The following is a 24,797-nucleotide window of genomic DNA, read 5'->3' on the forward strand; positions in this document are numbered from 1 at the left end:
ATGGCTTGATTTCAGTTCGCACATTGTTTTAGAAAGTGTGAATTAAGTAGGTTTGCCTTTAAACGAAAATTGAATTGAATTTTGCCCCTGTCCCTGAATGAAGGTGTTGGTGGTAGAGAATGGCGCAATTAAGGTGTTGTGGAAAAGCAAAATGTCAGGCACAAAACATGAGCCAAGAAAAGAGTTACACACAGCTGGGTGAAGAACAGCCTCCTGACAACCTGGTGCCTTCCCAATGTTTGGAACTACAACTCTCATCAGCCCCAGCAAGAACAACAGTATGGTGCAGGTGGGAGTTATTGTTCAAACCGGCTGGAGGGCATCACATTGCAAGGTTCCCCCAGATGATAGATGAGGGTGGGGAGGTAACCTGGGGTGCAAGGTGGGTTGCCAAAACATTTTGTTCTTGGGTTACCAAAACATTTTATTCTTGAGTTCTTGACAACTTCCATTACTGGACTGATGGTTGATGGTACTTTTGTGTAGTTAAACGCTGATGTCCATGCTGAGAGTTTGGTGTGAGATTTGTAAAATTGTTATTGAAATGTTGGTACTACATTTGAAATGCTTATTGAATATTTTTAGGTATTGCTTCTTCATGCTTACTCATCTTTTATACTGTGAACTGCCTTGAAGACAATTTCCATTGTGGAAAGGGCAGCACACAACATTTACTTTAACCTTAAGTCTAGTAGGAATCATTCCCCCCCCCAACTCACATTTCCCCCTAAAGACAGAAATCTGGCTTCAACAAATGAAACTGAACAGCAGCTGTTCCTGGTCAGACAGAGATGCATGCTGTGTATTTCTCTATTGACTTGTGAGACTTGGGGCACTTCCAGGTTGCCGCTATTTTTAGGTGGGATTCAATCACATACCAGCAAATCCAGCTTGCACAGTCATAGCTGATTGAGGAGGCTTGTGCAATAAACCCACTCCCCAAAACAATCTGACTTATTGCAATGAGGAAAGTGATGGGGAAAATGCCGTGGGAAGTTTGGGATCACACTGGTTTTGATGCAACATCGTCTAACCTCCCTACAAACAAATCAGGATGAATGCTCATTAAATAGCCAACGTCGTCTAATCTCCCTGCAAACAAATCAGGGTAAATGTTCGAAAAACAAGTCATCTGGAAGCACCCTCTGTGGCCACTGGCTTAAGTGTGTGTTGTTTTTAAGGATTTAGAACAGCTTTGGCCAACCTGGTGTTTTGGACTACAATTCCCAACACAGCTGCGCTGGCTGAGCCTGATGGGAGTGGTAATCGAAAACATTTGGAGGGCACCAGGTTCATGGAGGCTGTTTTGGAACATTTTCAAAATAAGACACCTATCAATGGTTGCTAATCAAGTTGCCTGAATTTTAAAATTCAAGATTCCTCTGTGTGCAGGATGTTGACGATAAACAAGGGAAGAGAGATATCACCTTCATGCCCCACTGAGCTCCCACAAGCAGCTGGCTACTGACAGAATGCTAAACTGTGCAGAGCAATTTGGGCATCATTTCCTCTTAAAAAAAGAAGATGACTTCCTGGCACTGAACCAGTCAAAGAGAAACCTACCTCTACAGAAAAAAAATGCATCTAATAAATATGGAAATCAGATGAGATTTATTTAGAAACTGGTAGGGTTCACAGGCACAGATGATGACCAGCCCTCTTTATGGTGCATCATTTAATGTGACTATATCATCCTTTTCAATAGTATCGCCCTCACTAGCAAACAAACAAGGTCAACAGGCATTTCCTCCCTGCCCCCCAGTGGAAAGCAATGAGAATGGACATTGTTCCTTCAGTGATTGGATTAATTCATTAGTCCTTTTTGAATGAATCAGCACATGCTGGCTGGGGCTGATGAAAGTTGGAGTTCAAACCGATTACAAAAATATATAAGCACCCATAGTTAGAATACACAATAAAACAATTTCATCAAAACGTTAAAATAAACATCCACAGTGAAAACGTATATATATATAAAAAAGAGGTCAATGTAAACAGCACATTAAACCCCCCCAAAGAAAACAGGAGGTTCAAGTCATCAGATCAGGGGGATGCTTGTCTAAACAGGTGTGTCTTCAAGAGCCGGCAGAATGCCAATACTGATGAAGCTTCCTGTATTTCAGCAGGAGTTGTTGGGATATCTCTGGACTGTGGCCAACAGTGATATTCCCAGTGTCTTCCTGATTAACTTCTAAAGCCGTTCCACTTTGCTAGGGTACTTGTAACAGGGACAGAAGGATCTGTCAGTTTTGGTTTGCTCAGTGTCTCATGTTTGGACTCTTCAATTCAGTTCTCCACAATTCTGCAGAAATCTGCAAATATATAATATATATATATGAAAAGTTCTCATGAAAATTCTTCAGCGTTTAAGTGCAAATTTCTCAAAAAGCTCATATTTTTCTATACAGTTTTGACAAATGTACACATTTTTACAAGCAATTTCTTGTAATGCCATGCATTTTTGTATGTTATTTTCACAAATATATTAATTTTATACACATTTCCCCAAATATATGCATTGTTGTAAACGTTGGTTGGAGAACTGCATCACAAAATTCATGTAAGAGTGAATTTTGGAGGATGGCTGCTCTTTGGTTCTCAAATTGTTTTGGAAAGTGTGAATTTGATAATTTGGCATTTTATGCAAACTGAATTTAATATGTCCCCCAACCCTAGAAACAAGCAGCTGCCAAATCCTTTTGTCCCCAAGCTCTTTCCTTTCAGACTAATTTCCCTGAAAAGGCAACATTTGCTTGCTGAAATGAAAGCCTGATTCTTGGCTATTATTTGTAATGAAAAACACATTAACCAACATTAAGAGGAGCAGGTAAGAAAATCAAAGCTGGATAATCTTTCCATTCCCCCCAGGCAATGTTTCTGGGGAAGTGACACTTTTTGGATGTTTAACAACAACAACAACAAAGGAAACAGAGGTCTGGCACAATGCAGAGTAATTTTAAAAGGAGCGGTGGGAAATGCAACAGCTTGACGAGAAATAAGATGCCTTATTTATTACTGCATAAGCCGGCCATTCCCAGAGTTGCATGAAGAATACAGTCTGTTGTTGGCCTTGCGAGACCTACTGTGGGTACTTTGCTCTGACAGTTGCATCTGTTCTGAAGCAGCACCGTCTCCATGGGAAACTCTAGACTGGGGGTGGGGAAGGACAACTTTTTCAGAACGAGGGCCACATTCCCTTCTGGGCAACCTTCTGGGGGCCACACACCAGAGGCAAAAGCGAGCAGAGCAATGAATGTGAATTTTGCTTCAGTACAGTAGGCTCACACACACGCACACACCCTTCTCTATCCACCACCCAGGAAAGCAACAGGCATTATCGGAGCTCGAGGACGCATTCCAGCCAGGGAAAAAACACTCAGGAAGGGTGTGAATCGGGGCTGATGATGTGTGTCTCCTGGAGAGATCCTCAACGGCCAGATTAAGAGACCTGGAGGGCCACATTTGTATCAAGCCTGTATTGACATTGGCCTTTGCAGGGAAAACAATAAATGTTAAAAATTCTACAGAATGCGAGCATGTCCATGGATGATGGACATGGATGGTGGACTGCCTTCAAGTTGATTCTGACTTATGGTGACCCTATGAATAGGGTTTTCATGGTAAGCGGTTTTCAAAGGCTTGCCATTGCCTTCCTCTGAGGCTGAGAGGCAGTGGCTGGCCCAAGGTCAATGGCTGTGTGGGGATTTGAAGCCTGGTCTCCCAGGTCATAGTCCTAGGATAGGTAAGACTGACCATGGGGAAGGGAGAGGATGGAGGGGAGGGAAAGGAGGAGGAGGGGGAAGGGAGGGGAAGGGAAGGGAAGGGTGAAGGAAGGGGGAGGGAAGGGGCAAAAGGGAAGCGATGGGAGGGGGGAGGAGGGGAACGGAGGTTTGATCATTTGCATGCTTATTGATTTCAATGGGATTTACTCCTGTGTAATTATGTTTGAAAATGAAAATGGCCTGCCTTCAAGTCGATTCCGACTTATGGTGACCCTATGAATAGGGTGTTCATGGTAAGCAGTATTCAGAGGTGGTTTACCATTGCCTTCCTCTGAGGCTGAGAGGCAGTGGCTGGCCCAAGGTCACCCAGTGAGCGTCATGGCTGTGTGGGGATTCGAACCCTGGTCTCCCAGGTTGTAGTCCAGCTCCTTAACCACTACACCACACGGGCTCTCAATGATGGACATAGAAAGCTGCCTTATACTGCATCAGACCATTGGTCCATCTAGCTCAGTACTATCTACACTGACTGGCAGCAGCTCTCCGGGGTTTCAGGCACGATTGTCTCCCAGCCCCACCTGGAGATGCCGAGGATTGAATCTGGGACCTTCTATATACAAGTATTAGAAGGCATTGTTTAGCACTGTTGTGTCTTCAGTGGCTGTTCAAATAAAAATGGTGGCACTCCAGTTCTAAACCCAGAGAGGGACCCTCTTTTCCAGGGGAGTTCCATGTTCCTGTCTTGAATTCTGCTGTGCATTTTCAGGGCTGGTTGATGTAACTTTGACCTCAGCCCTCATGTGCCGTGAATGCCTGATGACTAGCCAGCACCCATCTGGCCCCATTTAAAACCACTGTACAGGTATACCTTTGGAGTTTCTATCTGATGAGACTTTCTTCCTGTTAATTCTAGACCTCTCTCTCTCCTCTGCCAGAATTTGCTGACTTCTTTCTTATGAAAATGTCATTTAATTAAATTCAACATCTCAAGGTTCAACTTTGCTCAATTAAATGAGCCCACTTCCTCAATAAAGCTGAAAATTGTGTTCCATTCATTTTAAGTCATGAAGCAATTGAGCTAATCACACGCCATCCAGCCAAACCAAAATAATACATAATTTTTAAAAATCACCTATGCCTGGTGAACTACTGCAAGTTCACAGCTGATGTGTCTTAATGCCCACCGTCTGAAGGAACCTCTAAATGAAGCAATCTGCCTCAGTGATCTTGCAAACCCAAAGCTAGATTCAAAGTAAAAGTGTTCTGCAGGTCAAGAGACAGAGGACTTGGTGAGTGGCTATTTCTTTGAGGCTGGCAATTCAACCTCCCAAGCAAGGAACAAAAACCTGCCGCTTGGCCACTTCAACTTCCACTGCCCCCAGCCTCTTTGACCTCATTTTTGGAAGGTTCTATCCCTTTTTCACTATTTCCAAATATGAATACTGTTGAATTTAGAAATAAGGTGTAAAATTAATAAGAGCATAAGAAGAGTGACCTATCTAGTCTAGGATTCTGTTCTCACAGTGGTTGATCATATGCCTATGGGAAGCCTGAAAGCAGCTCTTCTGCCACCTGCCATTCCTAGCAACTGGCATTCAGAGGCATATTTCCTCCAAAAGTGGAGAGAGAACATAGCTATTGAGGCTAGTAGCCATTGATAGCCTTATCCTTCATGATTTTGTTAAATCCTCTTTTAAAGGTATCCAAGTTGGTGATCATCACAAGTACCTCTTGCGGGAGCAAATTCTAGTTTAACTATGCATTGTGTGAAGAACTCCTTTCTTTTATCTGTCCGGAATCTCCCAGGATTCAACTTCATTGGATCCATCCAGGTTCTAGTATTATAATAATCATCTGGGCATGTGCATTTAGTGTAACTTAGTCTTGTTGGGTTTGGATGACATGCAAAAAAGCCTGTACATGCAGAGGTAGCTGTTTCTATGCAAAGGGTGGTGCCAGATGACTTTTGGTGTGTATTTGTGTGTGTGGGGAGGGGAATGTTGTACATGACTGGCATGTTTATTTCAGCTCATTAGCTTCTCACTGGTTCAGGCCTGATTATTTTGCAAAATGTTTATATGCTGGAAATGGTTTCTGGAGTGATAAACTGCAGCCACAGAATGGGATCCTGGCCCCACTTTAAATTAATGGGAGCTTTGCGCTGAATATCCAAAGGTCAGCAGCAGTGCTTCAAAGTTTTATTTTCATGACCATTTTGCAAGCTAGAATTCAAGGTGACCATGCGCCTTCTACCTCTTAGTGATTATGCACATCTAAAATCTAGGAGTCAAGTCACAGGTATCTATCAGGCCTCCAGACAGAAAATTGCTTAGAGCGAGGCATTTCCAGAATGCCAGTTAGTAATGCTAAGGAATATATAAAGCATTGTCCCCCAATCTGGTGCTGGCTGAGGCTGATGGAAATTATAGTCCAAAACATCTGAATGGCACCAGATTAGGGAAGGCTGGTTTAAGGTGCTGCTTTTTTGCAGGTGACCTGGTATGCTGGGCTTGCCAAGATTCTGGACACCTGCCATCCAGATGTCAATGGTGCTACTCCTTGGACTATTTGCTGCGAGTTCACAAATAAAGGCTTACTGCTTGACTTCTTTGTACAAGACAAATCTCAACTGCACATGTGAATGGGCTCCACTGAAACACACGGGGTTGTACCCAATGTAGCAAGTTAAAGTCACTCAGCGAGGGGTAGACTTGTCCTGCTGGTGAAATACTTTGCGCCAGCTGAACGGTGTTGCGCAAGAGAATGCATAAGCAGGTTACTGGCAACTTTGTTGCAGAATAGATTGCACAATCTGTTGTGCAATGAGTTTCCACTAGGACAACTGTTGCACAGGATTCCTCTGTTGCATAACATTATAACATTAAAACTTGCCCTTGCACTAGTGGACAGAGAGTGTTGGCTTTACAACCCATAGAATCAGATGTGACACAAAAGCTCTGACATATTAGCTCTATGATGGCTCACAAATCCTTATTATACGGTGATGATGAGAGAGAAGAGTGCATGTATAAAACACCCCAGTGGTGTGTGTGTGTGTATGTGTGTGTGTAGAGTTACACAGAGAGAGAGGGGGGGGGGAGGGAGGGAGGGAGGGAGAAACAAACCAAGCAAGCATGAAGGGTTGTGGGGTTGTTACTGGCTAGCCTCAACCCCTTCACTAATGACATCTGTACTAGCTGTGTGCTTGTCTCTGCCTGTGTGCTTGTTCATCCATTCCAGAGTGCAGAAGCAATAGTGGAAAATGCCTGTTTTGGGAATGTGAGGCAGGGGCTAACTGGCACCTGTGAAGGAGTTTGTGTCAACGCCACGGGGGGGGGACTCAAGGTGGGGTGTGGCCCTTTGCAAGTGCCTGACCGTGCTGGCCCTTGATGCAAGATGAATAGATAGAGTGGATTGCTCTTGGGATTTCTGACTCTTGTTTTATTTGCTATGTAGATTGTTCTTGGATTGAATCAATGGCCCCTGCACGTCTCAAGAACCTTATCTTCGTGCTGTAGAGGCTCGTGCAGTACCTGAATTTGAATAAATTCTTTGTCTAAAAAATACATTGTTATGAAAATGTATAAAAGGTTAAATATGAATACAGACAATATACAATCCGTTATGGTCCCACCTGCACTTTACATTTAAAGCAGTATTATACCACTTTAAACAGTACAACTCCTAGAGTGGTCTAACAATCAATCTCCCTTCCCAGTGAACTCTGAGAACTGGAATAGGGGGTCTGTCGACCACTCTCAGCTCCCTTAAACTACAGTGCCCAGGATTTTTGTGGGGAAGCCATCCATGACTTTTTAAAATGGTGGTATACTGATTAATATGGATCATGCAGATGGGACAGATATTAAACACACTGAGATCTCTAAAACAGTATTATAAATAGAATATCAATATTACAATAAATAATTAAAAAAATTAACTGTTCCTATTCAGAAAGAAAATACTGATCATTTTCAGCTGATTTTACTACATCAGCTATATATATTTCCACACTTTAAATTTACCCCAGCAAAGGAGTATGGATTGGCTGAATTGTCCACTTTATTATTTCAATAAGAGATAAACAATCTCCATTTCTCAATAAAGAAAACCATTTTCTCATTGTTGCCCCCCTAACCAGATGTATAAATGCTGTATCCCACATTTTGACTAACCAGGAATCTGTACAAGGAAGGATGGTACTTTTCCAATTCTGACGTATTGTGTCATTCTGCATGCTGCTAGTAAATGAGAGGTTATTTCTATATCTTCCTCTGGGATACAATCCTTGAGATATCCAAACAGTGGCTAGTATCCAACTAAGGGGACCCACTGAAATTTATGAACCTAAGTCAGTCATGTCTATTAATGTCAATGGGTCTACTCTGAGCAGGATTAGCGTTGAGTACCACCCAGTAGTATTATTGGGTCTCTTGGAAGGTCATGACCAAAAACATTGTTAACTTCTGTTAAGAAGTTCTGTTAAGAATTCCAAAATGTTTAGATCTTTGTCCACGTTCATATTTTTTATTTATTTTTATTTGAAAAAATGGAAATGGACTGCCTTCAAGTCGATCCCGACTTATGGCAACCGTATGAATAGGGTTTTCACGGTAAGCGGTATTCAGAGGGGGTTTACCATTGCCTCCCTCTGAGGCTGAGAGGCAGTGACTGGCCCAAGGTCACCCAGTGAGCTTCAAGGCTATGTGGGGATTCGGACCCTGGTCTCCCAGGTCGTAGTCCAACACTCTAACCACTATACCACACTGGCTCTCTTATTTTTATTTAACAAACTTTATATACAGCTTGATTGTAGAAAGGCGGTATACAAAAAACATTAAACTGATCAAAGAAAGCCCTTAAAAACAAGTAAGATTTTTTTAAAAAACGATTTAACACAAATATGGGTCTATGACCGCAATAAATATCTCTCTATCTCTCTAACAATTTAACATAGCAATAGACTAAACAGATTAAAACACATCAGCATCTCTGTGGCTGGATATGCTTGCCTAAACAAAAACGTTTTAAGCCGGTGACAAAAGGAATACAGTGAAGGTGCCTGCCTCATGCCAGTGGCCGTGTGCTGCTCTTGGGATTTTACATTCTCATCACAGGTCCCAGGATAAGCTTCATGAGAGCTTTGATTCCAAAAGCACCATCTGGAGGACAAGAGAGTTGGAGAGAAGGGTAGCTTATTACAGTTTCCCCTTGATAATTTCTCTCCTTATCAGTTGGTGGGGAAGAACAGAGGCTGTGGGCAAGCCCGAGGAAATTGGAACCGGATGATCTGCAGAAGGGTGGAATGGAAAGGTTATAGTATGAATAAGCGAATGTGTCCCTGAATAAGTCTGCTAGTGCCTGCCCAACTGTGCACAAGTGGCTTACCCTGGGGTCTTCTGAATGGCACCAAAACATGGCAGAGTCTGCAGGGCAAGCCAGGGGCCACTGGAGCCCATCACTGCCTGGCAACAGGGAGCAGGACTTTGGGCCTGGAAACTATACTTCTGTCAATGCAGCCTAAAGTAGCATTTGCCTGTTTTGCAGCCACATTGCACTGTTGGCTCTGTTGGCTAGGCTGCAGCATCTAGCCTAGCATCTTATTCCCACAGGGGCCAGCCAGATGCTCTGGGAAGTCCAGTATCACAGCCCTTCCCCACTGGTGATTCCCTGCTGTTAGTCCCTTGGGGCAGCCCCCCTTTCCTCTGCTTGAGCCAGCCCCCAACTGCCTGCCTTCTTACTTTTTACAGCCAGTCCAAAGGGGTAGCACAGCCTGCCCTTTTCCTCTTCCTGAGTCTCTTGAAGCGTGCCCTTGTAAAACTCTGCAGCAGAGAATGAGATGGCTGCATCGGTCATTGGCTCTGGCTCCGCCTCCTGTGGGGCTCCCAGTTCACCAGCCACCACTGTTCCCAGCAACCAGTAGCCAGAGGCTGGTATCCAAGGGAGGCAGGAGTTCCGAAAACACTGCAGGGGCTTTCGTTGCTCTCCTCCAGGGTTTAATCCAATGTGCAGCTAGACACATTTTGTGCAGTGTCAAAAACTAAATAAATAAATCGGTGCAGTGTGAAATAAGGTTTTGTGCAGTCAAGCATATGGGATTTATTTAATAAGGAGCTAGGTAGTTTCCAAAAACAAGAAATAGATGAGGAAAGATAAAAAGAAAAAGGAAATGAAGATCAGTACTAGTTCCTCTCAAGTCTTCATCACCTTAAGCTAATAGGTAGCCCTTTCTTTGGTAAAAAAATGAGGTGCTAGTACTCCTATCTTGAGAAAAGTGCCATGGGTGCCAGCACAAAACGACTGGCCCGGGTGGCCAAACAAGACTGGCTGGCATTCACACTGTCGCAAAATACTGTCCCATAGGATAGGAGGATGCAGCGCACCGTCCCACAATAGCACGTTATGGGCCAAATTCCTTGACAAGTTTGGGGGCCGTCAGGGGGCCGTCTGCTTGCGCGGTGGGAAAAAGCAAGCATAGACTAAACCCGGCTCTCCTCCCTCCCCACCTGCTGCCTGAGGCTGCCTCCTCCCTCTGCCCAACAGTAGGGCCGGCCCTGCGCCTCCAGCCGGAGCGCTGCTCCGCCCTCCCGGAGAACTCGCAGGGGCGCTCCACCGGCCTGGGCGCCAAGGCGGAGACTCCTCCCCGGAGCCGTCCTCGTCGGTCCTTTTCCGCGCCTTCCTCTTCTGGCTCGTCCCGCCTCTGACCATCCTCAGAAACAGGGCAGAAGAACCAATATCCCCCCCCCTCCCCGCAGAAACAAAACCTCCCTCCCAATCCTCCTCCTCGGGGAGCGCCGTTCTCTCCGCTTGGCGCCGACCCAGCCGGCCGCAAAGGCGCAGGCGAGGCGGTTGGGCCACGCAGCAGCAGCGCCGCCGCCGCCGCCGCCGCCAGCCCTTTGGAGCCGGGGCGAGAGAGAGAGAGGGAGGGAGGGAAGGAAGGAAGGAAAGGAGGAGGAGGAGGAGGAGAAGGGAGGGAGCCAAGCAGCGCGGGAGGGCGGGCGGAAGGAGGGAGCGCGCCGGCCATGGCAGCGCTGGCAGCAGGAAGAGCCGGCAGGAGGCGAGGTTGGCGCCGACAGCCGTCGTTGCGCGCCTGATTGGCCGCGGAGCCGCCGCAGCCGCTCCGCCCGAGCAGCTGGTAGGGACGCGGAGAGGGGCGAGCGGGGCCCGCCGAGGAGGAGGATGCAGGGCAAGAAGCCCCGCGGCTCCTCGGACGGCGGCGGCGGCGGCGGCGGCGGGGAACTGCAAGGGGACGAGGCGCAGGGCGCCAAGAAGCGGAAAAAGAAGGGCTCGTGCGGCGTCTCCAACATCCAGATCTTCCTGGTGTCCGAGTGCGCCCTCATGTTGGCGCAGGGCACGGTGGGCGCCTACCTGGTGAGCAGGAGCGAGCGAGCGAGCGAGCGAGGGTGGCGGGGGGGGTAGCCGAGCGAAGGAACGAGGAAGGGAGGAGGAGGTGGTGGTGGTGGTCCCGGGGGGGGGAGAAAGTGCGGAGGAGGAAAGTGCCAGCTTTGGGGCGGGAGAGAAGAGAGATCGGGCTGTGGGGGTGTCGTTTTAGCCTCTCCACTCCCTTTGTAGTCTCAGTCCAGGCTGCAGAGAGAGGAGAGCGAGTGGCTGGAGGGGTTTTTTTGGGGGGGGGGAGATGGATCGGCTCTTTCTCTCTGCACTTCTCTCCAGGTCCCGTGCCAGATTTGGCAGAATGGAAGGTGAGGCGAAGGGCCGCGGGCTCGGTGCAGGTGCCTTGCTGGATACGCGACAGTCTCGCTGCCCTTCCTGGCGGCCGCGGCTGCTTCCTCTGGTCACCCTCGGGGAGCCTTCCTTGCCCCATAGCTCTCGTGGGGATGAGCGAAAGAGTGGGAAGCGCGCCCTCCCCCCCCATCCAGCAGTGCATGGGGAACGAACACACACACAGTGCTGCCTTGCCAGTGATCACTAACGGCCCTCGTCAGTGGTAGTTACTCTGGAGTAATCCTAAAGCATAGGTCAGGTGGCGTGTTGGGTATTCTTAGCTGTCCATCTCTTTGTGAGAGGCTTCAGCCAGGGACATATTCGTTGCTCATGCTAATAATTGGAATCAGTCGCTGGGGCCACTTTCCTTAAGTAGGGGAAATGGTGGGCAGAGGCCCCTTTTGTGACCTAATTGACCCTGCGCACTTAGGGACCACGTGGAAGCTGAATCGAAAAGCAGGGGGATGTCTGGATCAAGATAGCCTGGCAGTTGACAGTGTGTGCGGTGAGCCAGGAAGCCCCTGGTTCAGATGTCGCGGCAGCCAAGGACGCACACTGTTGCTTTAGGACAGCTGTGGCCTCCCCTCCCTCATCCGTAATGTGGGAACAATTATTCTGACCCGCCTTATAAGACTGGCGTAAAGATCCCTGTAGTGCTTTGAATATTTAGCCGCAGTTGCGTATCGTTAAATCCTACCCTCCAGAACCATGTACATACACGCTCTGAAGTGAGGCCTAAAAACACAACGCTGCAGTTCCTTATGCTGAACTACTCTACCCTTTTGTCCCCTCTGCCTTTAACGAGGGCTTGCCAGCTGACCAGAGAAAAAAAGGTAATCTGCAGGGATCGCAAGGCGAAGCAGCTTCAGGGCATGGAAATGAGCATTATCACCTGCTCAATTTTGCAGAGCAAATTGCTGTTCAAAGGCACCGGCTGGTTAAACAAAGAGAAAAGGTGGCAATGCTGATTGTAAGCTTTGTGGGGCAGGGGACTGGCTTTTTGCTGATTGCCCTCTGTAGAGCATCATGCTGATGATGGCACTGTAGTTGTGAATTATTATTATTATTATTATCATCATCATCATCATCATCAACGGATACTAGCCATGATGGCTATGTAATAAGCCTGCTGGATCAGGCCAGTGGCCCACCTAGTCCAGCATCCTGTTCTCACAGAGGCCAACCAGATGCCCCAATGGGAAGCCCCAAAACTGGACTTGCATACAACAGCAGTCTCCCCACTTGTGGTTCCTAGCAAGTGGTATTCAGAGGCACACACTGCCTCCAACAGCATAGACAAGAGTCTTGTTGCCCTCAGATCCTGCTTTTGGGCTTCCCACTGGCATGTGCTTTGCCACTGGGAACAGGATGCTGGACTAGGTGGGTGGCTGGCCTGATCCAGGAGGCTTTTCCTAGGTCCTTATCTGGCTAGCGGGGTGATTTCTGGGGCTGATGTTCAATGGTGAACATCCTGCTGGAGTCCTTGCCCTGAAGGTTAAAGGGAAAGGGAGATACGGAAAAAGAGGAGGGGTGTTTCTGCAACCGCCTGGCTTGTAAACCTCCTGTGGCTGGTCCACCTTGCAGGGAGGGGGCTGTTAGCATGCTCTGTGCTGTCATTATGCAACTCCACATTTGCTCTGGGATTACCTTGTCTTTTTCTTTGTGTGAGATGAGAGTGCTTTAGGGGGGCAATAAAAGGTTGCATTTGGCATCTGAGCGGGCAGTGCCAATGGGCTTGGTTGGGTGGCCACCTGTCCTGGTCCAAGATAAGATGTCAGGAGCACCTGAATCTTGGAAAGCAAATTGGAAGAGGAAAGAATGGCACAGCCTCTCTGTCTACCTCCGTTGCTCTTATTTCCCCCTGGCTGGATCCAAGTGACAGCCTCTCATTCATGAGTGTCCCGTGTCTTGGCTGTTCAGTGTTCAATAAAGGCAAAGGCCGATCAATAGCACAAGTCTGAGTATTTGTTGCTGGCTGATTCTAAATGCTGCCTAATGCATTTTATGTGTATATGTGTCACTAGGGAGAGGCAGCAAATTCCCCTGGTCCGCTCTTGTGAACAGATGGAAACCAAACAGCAGGACGAGTTGCAGATGTGCGCTTCAAAATGCAGGCCTGTGCTGGGAGTTTAAATATCCTCTTGTATGGAGGCAGTATTTCATACAGAAGTGTGGATAGCTGTGAAGGAATGAAATCTAGGCGCAAGCATGTTGGCAGATGCCATTGTAAGCTGGCTTGACCGTTCTGCCAAATGTGCTTTATGCTGTAAGGTTTGCAGTAAATAGTTAAAGGTTCTGGTCCAATGCAGAGACCTTGATTCAAACCTTCCTACTCTGAAGTGTTTGGCTTGTTTGCTCCTTTAACTGGGCTTTTTATACCCTCTGTAACTCAGATTGTATTTTCACCTCGGCTGCCAAAATAGGGAACTGTTTTCCCTATTAGGGAATTGCTTTAGAATGGCATGAGTGGGCTTGCTGTTTCCTTATCACAGGGTGGGGGGACTCTGTTCTCTAACTGAAATTGAGAATATCCACAGCAGGAGCTGTTCTGAGTCTCTGATCTAGCTGCCACTTTAGCTTTCCAGTCCACAGCCCACTCACAGCCCAGCATTTCAGAAAACCTGTGGTGTCGCTTCCACCTTTGTCCAGAGTGGTTAGAATGTTCTGCGAGCATTCTGTGATATCACAGCAGCTCAGACAAGTGACAGCAGCTAGCGTTCAGCCGAGACGCTTGCCTGGAAGGCCTGCTTGATGCTGCACAACATAATCTTTCCAATGGTTCATGGCCAAGGCTGCTTATTCTGGGGACACTAAAATCTATCTACCCACCACCCTCACCCGCTACTTAATTATGTAACAGATTTAGCTATTGAGGAGCTGGAACTCGGGGTGAAAACCCCTGTTTTGCCTGCCTAAGTTCCTAGGTTCGATCCTTTTGCATAGAGAAGGCCACAGGTTGGGTTTCTGACATCATTTATGTAAGGACCATGTCGTGCTTTGCACGTGGAAGGTCCCAGGTTCAGTTTCCAGCATCTCCAGGCAGGTCTGGGAAATGCATCTGCCCTGAAGCCTGAAGAGCTGCTGCAAGTCAGTGTAGACAAGACTGAGCTAGATGGAACAATGGCTTTTCGCTGTGCTTGTCTCCATTTCGGTCACCTCGGATAGGTGAAGCCTTCTACCGTAAGGAGCAGAAGCACACTGGGTGGCTGCCCCTGAGGGCAGCTGTCCCACATCTCCTCCTCCTTCCTCCACAATGCTTAGCAAAGCAAGACACATGACACCATGCCACTGCTCCGCTGGTTTCCCCACGTGCAAAGGCAGCATCAAATGAAAGCTGCATGAGGATGGAGGCATGGGCAGTCGACTGCCATTGTGCCTTTTGCTTGTTCGCCATTGCATGAGAGGGAGGAGGAGAAGCCCTGAGCCACGGGCTTTGGTGGCAGTGACTGTGGAATGGCCATCCTGTGCTTTTCATGGCAGAGGAGAGTTGCTGTCACTCGCAGGATGGGCCATTGGGTCGACTGGTTGCAAGGCAGATTCGTAGGCTTACACGCCTCCTGTGATGCCAAATGGGCAGTGGTTATTTCTGGATGCCGGCAGGCAATAAAGAACACCAGGCTTGTTCCTCAAAACAGATGTTATTCATGTGATGTCCCTTTCTGCATGCCAGGAACCCCCTTCCGAGGCAATCGGGTTGGACTTCTGAGAGCCAAAGATGCCGCACTTGTTCTGGCAAAAGTATCTGCCGTGGGAATCCAATGAATAGAGCTGTGGTCCCCAGATATATACTGTCCATTATGCTAATCAAGCAGCACTGGTTAAGAACATAAGAAAAGCTTGCTGGATCTGGCCAGGGGCCCATCTAGTCCAGCATCCTGTTCTCACAGTGGCCAGCCTGACGCCCCAATGGGAAGACCGCAAACAGGACCTGAGTAGAAAAGCTGTCCTGCGGTTTCCAGCAACTGGTATTTGGAAGCATACTGCCACTGACTATGGAGGCAGAACATAGCCATTGTTAGCCTTCTCCGCCATGAGTTTGTCTAATCCTCTTTTAAAGCCATCCAAGTTGGCAACCATCACTGACTTTGTGGGAAAGAATTCCGTAGTTTAACTATGTGCTGCGTGAAGAAGGACTTTCTTTTGTCTGTCCTGAATCTGAATCTGATTTTGTCTGAATCTGAAGGGGGAGGGGGAGAGCTTCAGTGAGCAGCGTGTGCATGGGGTGCTCTGGCAACTCATGTGGTGGGGTTGGGGTGGGGTTGCTGAGGGAGTGGGGGGACATCTATGGACATCTGGCAGAGGTGGTGGGGGTGGTAGGGGCGGCATAGCAGTGGGGATGAAGAGATGGCTAGGGGGTGCCTGGCAGAGGGGGGGAGGCCTTGGGACGTTGTAGGTTAGGGTGTTGCTGGGGTTAGTGAGCAAAGCGAGCCGGGGTGACAGCCCCTAGTAAAAATATATCTCTGTTGTTCTTTTTTGTTTTGCAACTGTCTTCATTGGCAGCTTTCAGTTTTTCAATATCTGCAATTAAAAAGAATAAGTTTTGCTTTAAAGAAAAAACATCGTACAATTCAAGAATTAATAAAGAAGGAAGAATTGCTACTTAACCCAGTCCAGCAAATAATCTCATAACCATTTAGTACAAGATTTTTCATGATGCAGACCAAGAAGTACATAATTATGCTGCCAAGGTGATGTGGGACACAGGTGGCATTATTTCTAGAGATGAATGGACATGGATTTAGTAGTCAAAAATGTGACACCAATTACTATGAAAGCAAACCTTTATACAATACAGTGTAGATGGTATTTGACACCTACTAGGTTGGAAAGAATTTATAATCTTCAGTGGGCTGTACATTGGAGAGGCCAGACCTTAGGAGCTGACATTGTGCACGCATTCTGGAATTGTACCCAAGGAAGGCCTTTTGAGGCAAGAGATTTTTAATATAATAAATGATATAATTGGATGTAATACAGCATTAAATCCAAAACAAATGCTCCTTGGTTGTTTACTAGAAATTGTTAATGAGGTAGACTTAGAACTTGCTATGGTGTATTAATAGCAGTGAAGCCAGTAATAGCAGGTAATTGGAACTCTCCCAGTAGACCAAATGCAATGCAATGGTATACCAAAAACTGGAATATAGCGTTTATGACTAAGTGAATGCATCATAAAAGGTGTAAAAAAGGACGTGCAGACAGTACATGCATTGCGAGATGGAGTCTGTTTGTAAACTTTTAAAGTTGCAAGATAATAATAATAATAATAATAATAATAATAATAATAATAATAATAATAATAATAATAATAATAATAATAATAATATTTAATTTGTTTGTCGCCTATCTGGCAAATAGCCACTCTAGGCGACGTACATTAAAATGAGATAAAATACAACAATATCAAATGCAGTCATATTAATAACAGTAGAGAAAAATACTGGACAGTCATCAATACATACAAAACAATTATATTAGCAGCATATGATAGATGGTAAAATCATGAAGATTTACCCTTCCCAAGGACCTTAAAGGCCTGTTGGAAAAGCCACGTCTTCAGGGCCTTGCGGAATACCTCTAGGGAAGGGGCATGTCGAAGATCACATGGGAGGAAGTTCCAGAGAGTAGGGGCCACCACAGAAAAGGCTCTCTCCCTAGTACCCACCAACCTAGCTATTTTGGTTGGCGGGATTGCGAGAAGGCCTTGAGTGGCTGATCTAGTTGGGCGGCATAATTGGTGGCGGTGGAGGCGCTCTTTCAGGTAAGCTGGGCCGAAACCGTACAGGGTTTTAAAGGTTAATACCAACACCTTGAATCGGTGTTGAATAATATCCAACAGTATGTTTTGTTCCACTTGAAACCGTATGTTTAACTTAATTTAAAGGGTTTTGAAGTGCTTTTTTCACTTTTATTTATCAATGGATGAGTTATTAATTGTTGGGTTACAGATTTTCCTTTGTTTATTATTTAGAATAATGTTTAATAACATGAAAATATAGGGAAGTACTGAACAATTGTCATTAACAAATTTAACAGAAATATATTGGATTACATCCAACTAAGTCCTACTAAAACTAGACTCAACGAATTTAATAGACCTTTGTTGTGTCACTAATTTCAATGGGTCTGCTCTAAATAGGACTAACATGGGACACAACCCATTTTCTTTTTTAAAACAACATTTCAGTAAATACCAGGTGGGGAGGTGGTGGTGAAACCCTGATTACTGCTCCTATAATGATGTATATTATATTATTAGTCTGCGGCTGGTGGTCCTCAGGACCCACTACTGGGCTTCGGCCTGATCTAGCAGCAGCACTATGACCATGCAAATATATGGTAAAAGAAAAGAAAAGGGTCCCCAAATGCATGCTTGGGTTAAAGGTGGGTCGCAAGTCTGAAAAGGTAGAAACCTAGTATATTCCTTTGCTTGTCCCTAGGCTTTAAATTTGTGGCTGTCCCTGGCTGTAACCAAAAATAGACAAGGCAGGGGCATGGGAAGGATTTGAGAGTCTGTTGCAGGAATAATTTATCACATTGGAGGGAGAGGCACAGTGTGGCTTCAGCGGTTTACTGAATGAATGTTGTTTGCCTAAGGGATGTTCTGTTTTTATGCTGTCTTGCAACTAGCCTAGGAATGGATGATATTTGATCCAGTTCGCCTTTAAAGGTAAACTTACCTAATTTTTCCTTTCTGAAACAAGAGAACAGAAACATATCTGTGGTTGGAATTTGCACTTCTCTGAATTTTGCAGCGTAGTTCTCCAGCCAAGTAACATGCACAAGAATGTATATATTCGGGTAAAGTGTGGATAGATAATATGCCTATATTACTGAAAATAAAATTGGTATATTGGGCAATATTGCATGCACAAATTTGTATATTTAGGGGGGAAATTGCACTAAAAAACAAATGAATTTTCATTCTTGGTTAGAACAGTGGTTCTAAAATTGTGGTCTAGGGAACTCTGGGGTTGCTTTGTAGCTCACTGGATTCCTAATGGTGGTCTAGCTTTTCTGAAAGACACTAGGCATTTTTCCTTGCAATGTGCAGCCACTGAGGAAGTATCAAGCTGCATCCTGGGACACATATTCAATAGGGCAGGCCAGTGAGCAATGTGATGTTGTTGTGCACTCAAGAATTATCCCAGAATCCTCTGCTATGTGCAAGGGGTTTCATAGCCCCCTCTTTGGGGAGGGGAGGATATAGCAATATAGTAAGCTGCCCTAGGCCACATCCGCACTAGACATTGAAAGCACTGTGATACCACTTTAACAGTCATGGCTTCCCTCAAAGAATCCTGGGAACTGTAGTTTGTCAAGGGTTCTGAGAGTTGTTAGGAGACCTCCTGTACCTCTCACAGAGCTACCATTCCCAGTAGGGTTGCCAGGTTCATGGCCTGATCCTGATCCTGTATCTTTAGGAGGAGAGAAAGTCAGCCAAGTGCAGGTGTTCTCGCAACACTGTCATGGGAAAAACCACAAGGTGGAATTCTCCCTTCCCCCTGCACCACTTTTAAAGATACAGAAGACTTCTAGGTTGCCTGCCTCCAAGAGGTCTTATGTATCTTTACAAGTTGTGCAGGGGGAAAGGAGAATTCCACCTTGTGGTTTTTCCCATGACATTGTTGTGAGAACGCCTGCACTTGGCTGACTTTCTCTTCTAAAGATACAGGATCAGTCTCAGGCCATGAACCTGACAACCCTAATTCCCAGAATTTATTGTTAAACCACTCCGGGAATTGTAGCTCTGTGAAGGGAACAGGGATCTCCTAACAACTCAATGGAGAAGAGGGTGGGAAGAAAATCATTATTAATTGGCTCCACCTATCATTCACTCTGGCTCCCCCCACCCTTGAGTACCAGCTACCATTGCCATCAGGTGAAATTTGTTGGGTGTTAACATGGCACGGGGCCTTCTGGTGGTGGCATCCTAATTATGAAATGCCCTCCCTTGGAAGTATGACTGGCACCAATATGGCTGATATTTCAGTGCCAGTTTAAAACCTATCTGTTGTCTAGGCATTTATGGGATGTTAGCCCACTGCTGTGCTTGCATTTTCTATTCTGTATATAATTTATATTATGGCCTACTCTCCAGAGATTCAAACTGGAGTCTTTCCCTGCTTGCCTCGAGATGCCAAGGATTGAGCCTGGAACCTTTTGCATTTGAAGCATGTTCCTTCAGCAGTTATAACTATTAATTTATTCATTAGGATAATTAAAAAGCAATTAAGACCTTTATATCCCAGCCCGACCACTGAGATGATATGAAAGGGCGCTGTTAGTTGCCTGCCTCTGTGTTGCAGAGGCCCGACTGTCATCGATGAGAAGTTGGGCATTTAGTGACACCAGTCCTATACTGTGGAATGCTCTTCCAGTGGAGATTTGGCAGGCCTCCTCACTTTTGACTTTCAGGTGTCTCTTGAAAGACTTTTTTTTTCTGCCCACAGGCCTGTGCAGCTGTTGAAAATATCTCTTGAGTCTCCGGTCATTTTAATGATTGTTTTGCCTTGCTTTGGAATATTTTTACGGTGCTGCCCTGGTGTTTTGTGAGAGTATTGAAATGATTTTATAAGTATAAATAAAAATAAAAAAGCGAGAGGAAAGCTACAGAATAGCAGACAAATAATCAGAGTCAACTCAGTGGGTTGTATCCAGTGCGAGTCCTACTTGGCATAGACCTATTGAAATGAATGAACAGGTTAGCCATGACCGTTAACTTCAGTGGGTCTGCTCTGAGTAGGACTAGGATTGAGACGCAACCCATATGTAAAATAAACATAGGCACTTTTATGTGTGTTAATGTATATATATGTTACAGAAACACATGGAAAGTGTTCCTAGATTTTGAAAACCGTTAAGGTTAGCATAATTCTGCCTTGCTGGCAGTGCAATGTCCCTGCACCCCCAAAATAATGTAGCCTTGGTAACGCTTCCTAGAACATCACACAAGGTGGCATAGCGAAGTGTGCTGTTGTGCAGTCTTGCAGTTGCTCTCAGCTGGCATTTTACATATCTGAAAGGGGTTGGCTGTGCTTTACTTCACCGTGTCCAGATTCTGCTTCCACTTTGCATAGCTTATGCAAATGCAAACCCACACTGCTTGCTCAGTTTCTGAGGCTGCTGCATGCACCAGGCTATTTTCATGTTCCCTTAATGTTCTGTTTATATTCTGCTCTGGATCCCTGTCTAATTATCCCATAAGCGCTTTGAAAATAAAAAATTAGGATGGACTGGAATGACACTGGCAAAGGCCTGGCTAAGGTTGTATGATCATCACCCGATCAGGTCTAGTCCAAGCTTATTCCCTTCATAGTGATTGCCTTCCCGCCCGACCTGTGAATAGCCGCTTGTCTGGTTTACCCCTGGTGAGGAAGCATGGCATCCAGGTGATTAGGCTGGGAGGTCTGATAAAAACATTGTTATTTTAGGCCGCAACTCAGGGTGCTTTCACACTGCACTTTATTCCATTATTCTGACGATTTCTTGCCTGGTAATTTGCGCATTATATTTGAGCTTTCACACGAGATAGTGGGTAGCTCCCGAATTCTGGTGGAACGTAGTGCAAGTATAGCGCTAATTTCCGCAATTAAGTATACCAGAAATAATCCGTTAGCAAGGCTGGGAACCCGGAAGATCGCGGGAGTTTTTTGCTAGCTGCTGCCGCTGACGTGACAAGCATCCCAGCATGCAGTGCGTTCCCGCCCTTTAGTCACGCAGGTTTTTTGGTTTTTTTGCCTGACAAACGTTGTACCAGTATTCCGGCATCGGCACAGATAGCAGCAGCATTTCCTGCACACACCCATCTTGATACAACTAAAACAATTTAAAAAGCCAGATCCTAAAGGGAGAGGGCTTGCATGGTGACAGGACAAGATCTTAGACCTCCTACACAGTGGGGAACAGTGTGCATGGGTTAGGGGCGAAAACAAGCCGTGTGAAAGACAGTTGCGCGAAATGCCGCTATATCGGCTGAAAAAGTACTGTTCCTTATCGCAAGAGGTACTGCAGTGTGAAAGGGATTTTACAAATTGGGACAGAAGCGCTACCTTTTTAATCAACTAGCACTATTAGCCCACGTGTGAAAGCAGCCTAAGGCTGCAGTCCTAACTCCACTTAGCTAGGACTAGAGATAGGGGAGAAATTCAGTTCAGTTCACATTTAAAAGTGAACCTACCTAATTGGCACTTGCCGAAACACAACCATCCTTCGAAATTTTCATTTCTCCAGATTTTGCAGTGCAGTTCCTCAACCTAGTAATGTGTATAACAATGCATACACTAGGGTAAATAAACTCTTCACAAAATGCATGTATTAGTAAAAACAACATACAGAAATGCATTATTTTATGTGAAATTGTGCTGCAAAAGTTTGTGTATATTTGGCGAAATTGCACAGAAAAACATGTATGTCAAGAGAAATGCATGCTAAAAGGCTGATGAATTCTCACGAGGGTTTCCCCCCCCCCTTGCAAACAGATGTGGAAATGTGAAGAACTGAATTTAAGATTAGGAAAAACAAGAAACTGGGAGAACCCAAAATGGACAGATTCGTCCATCCCTAACCAAACATAAGAGTCCACATCTGCTGCTAGCCGTAATGGCTAGGTTCTACTATCTCTGCTCACAGAGGCAGGATGCTTCTGAATACCAGTTGCTGGAAACTGCAGGATGGGAGAGTGCTCTCGTGGTCAGGTCCTGCTTGTGGACTTCCCATAGGCATCTGGTTGGCCACTGTGAGAACAGGATATGCTGGATGATGATGATGATGATGATGATTGGGTCGCTTTTTTACCAGGTGACCCAAAGTGACTTATACAACCAATTAAAAACAACAGAATCCATAAAGCCTAAAAACACCTCTGGACAGGCCTATGGCCTAACCTAGCAGAGCCCTCCTTATATTCCTATGGGGTGTGTAGCACATTAAAACGATGTGTATTCCTGATTCAGAATTTTAAAAATGATGCCAGATTTTTTTTATTATTAATGTGTTCCGGTCCATCTGCTTCTGAATATTTAAGGCGCAGTTTGTGAGATGTGTAGGAGGGAGGTTACTTGTGGTGTTTTTAACAACCTGGCAGGTAAGGCTGGGGGGGGGAGAGAGAGAGGGCCAGGCACTTGCATAACTTCTGTAAGTATATAAATTTTCCTCCCAGGAGTATAGATTCACAGTACCCTCGGGACCAAAGGCTCATCTTCAGGAAATATGGAGCAAGTAAGAATGATCTTTTGTTACATCTGGCAATTACAATGTGTCAGAAGCCAGATGCAACTCCAGATGCAGATTAGAGTTGTTTGTTAGTTCAACAATGGAACCTTAATGTGCCGGGGGGTTTATTTTGCAAATTATTTGGAATGGAGGAAGCTAATAAGGCATGTGGGGCAGTTCTCTTCTTGCCTTGTTGCTGCCCCGTTGCTTCCGGTAATCGAGCGCTTGCCTGCATTGTTTGGATTTGTTTATTAAGGACATGGTTAACCCGCCCTTTGTTAATTGATCCCAGCCTGGGTTACACCATCATTTTAAAACAATTTAAAAGGGCAATTAAAACAGCAATCCAGAGAAAATAAGAGTGGGTCAGAATACAAAATTAAATACAGAATAGGAAGTTCCAGCACAGCAATGCTAGCAGCGGGCCAACATCCCTAAATGTCCAGGTAAACAAACTGGTTTTAAACGGGCATTGAAATATTAGCAACATCAGTGCCAGTCATACTCCAAAGAGAAGGCATTTCATAACTGGGGTGCCACTCTGCTTCCCTACTTTATATTTTGAAAATGTTAACTCTGGATTCAGAGGTTTCATTTCATTTTCTTTTCTCTTTTTTAAAAAAAGAATTCCAGTACAAAATTGACAGTATTTCTAACTTCAGTTCTTCTCTAGGAAATTTGTTATTCCAATAATTCGCAAGCCTTTCCCATTGCACTATCTGGACTTCTTTGCATATTTATTTATTCATTTATTTTTATTTAATAAAATTTATATACTGCTTGATTGTAGTAGCAAAGTGGTTTACAAAACAAAACAAAATACGACATTTAAATTGTCAATAAAAGACAGTTAAAACAGATATTTGAACACATTCAAGACCTAATTAAAATCAACAATAAGCTGAAAACAGATTAAAACGCACATAACATCTGCATATTGGGATAGGCTTGCCTAAACAAAAAGGAGGCAGAAAGAGCTATGTCAATAGGCAGGGAGTTCCAAAATGTATGTGATGCCACACTAAAAGACTGATTTCTTACAAATGAGTATTCTGTGGCACCTGTAACAGTGCCAGTTCTGCAGATCAAAGTGGTTGAGTGGGCATATATAGGGCAAGGCGATCCCACAAGTAAACCAATCCCAAGTTAAGGGTTTTATATACTGATAGTAACACCTTGAACTTGGCCTGGCTGACAGCATCTCCAAGGATGATATTAGCAAAAACTGACCAGTTGTACATGTAACATAACTTGCTAGGAGTCCTTTGGTTCTGTGATTGGATTTGGAGCCATTGAAACTCACCTTAATGTTTTCTTTCTTTCCAAAATATGCAAGCCATCTCTGCTTTGCTCATTCGCAGCAGAAACTGCAGACCCCTTTGTGTTTAAAAGCGTTGGAGATGTGTGAAGTGTTAATAATGTTCTCTAGTTGCCAAGGAACATGGACAAATCCAGGGGTTGTGTTAGATAAAATGTCTCAAAGTACTAAGAAGGTGTTGTGCTGTGATGTTAGCAGGCAGAACTTCACCTCTGTGTTCTTCAACTTTTCGCAGGAAGAAGGCAGTAAATGCTTTTTATTGTTATTTTGTTGTTGCTGTTTATTGCATTTATATCCAATCCGTCCTCTTGAAGGAGCCCAGGGCAGCAAACACAACAATAAAACAATTTAACAGCAGCAAAAAGGAAAGCATTCTAAAGAGTTAAAAACGTTCTAAAACACAGTTACAGTTAAAAACATTCTTTCATCCAGTGTTCTCTGGGTTGCCAGGAACAGTTCTCTGCAGCCATTGAATGTCTGGGTGAACAGTAATGTCTGGATATACAGCTTGTTGTAGTCTCACCTTCCCCAAGATGTTTTGTATACATACCCCATCAGCTCCAGCGAGTACCGCAGTAGTGCAGACCATTTGGAAGGCACCTTTTTCAACTGTACCTCCTAGGGAATTCCCCCCCCCATGGTGGGTGCTTCGTGGGCACAAGCAGCTGATGTTGATGGGGAATTTTATATATACATACATGTATAGCTAATGGGGAAATTCAATATACATGAACAATGAGCAAAATATGTTCTTTTATAAAGCTATAAAGGTTCAAAACATTTTAATAGTTTAGTAGGAAGCCAGATGTTTTTCTCTTTGG

At 45.1% G+C, this 24,797-nt stretch overlaps 1 protein-coding gene across 1 annotated transcript in view; it reads left to right on the top strand.

The window, feature by feature from the left end:
• The first annotated feature begins 10,279 nt into the window (after window positions 1-10,279).
• The window catches only part of SLCO3A1 (solute carrier organic anion transporter family member 3A1), an 83,819-nt gene continuing 69,301 nt past the window's right edge, over window positions 10,280-24,797 (top strand). The window contains exon 1 of the mRNA XM_061595582.1: window positions 10,280-11,093. Within this exon, the coding sequence (XP_061451566.1) occupies window positions 10,902-11,093 (192 nt within the window). The 5' untranslated portion in view covers window positions 10,280-10,901. The remainder of the gene's footprint in view (window positions 11,094-24,797) is intronic.

The sequence above is a fragment of the Rhineura floridana genome, chromosome 14, assembly GCF_030035675.1.
Source record: "Rhineura floridana isolate rRhiFlo1 chromosome 14, rRhiFlo1.hap2, whole genome shotgun sequence".
NCBI classification, from domain to species: Eukaryota; Metazoa; Chordata; class Lepidosauria; order Squamata; family Rhineuridae; genus Rhineura; species Rhineura floridana.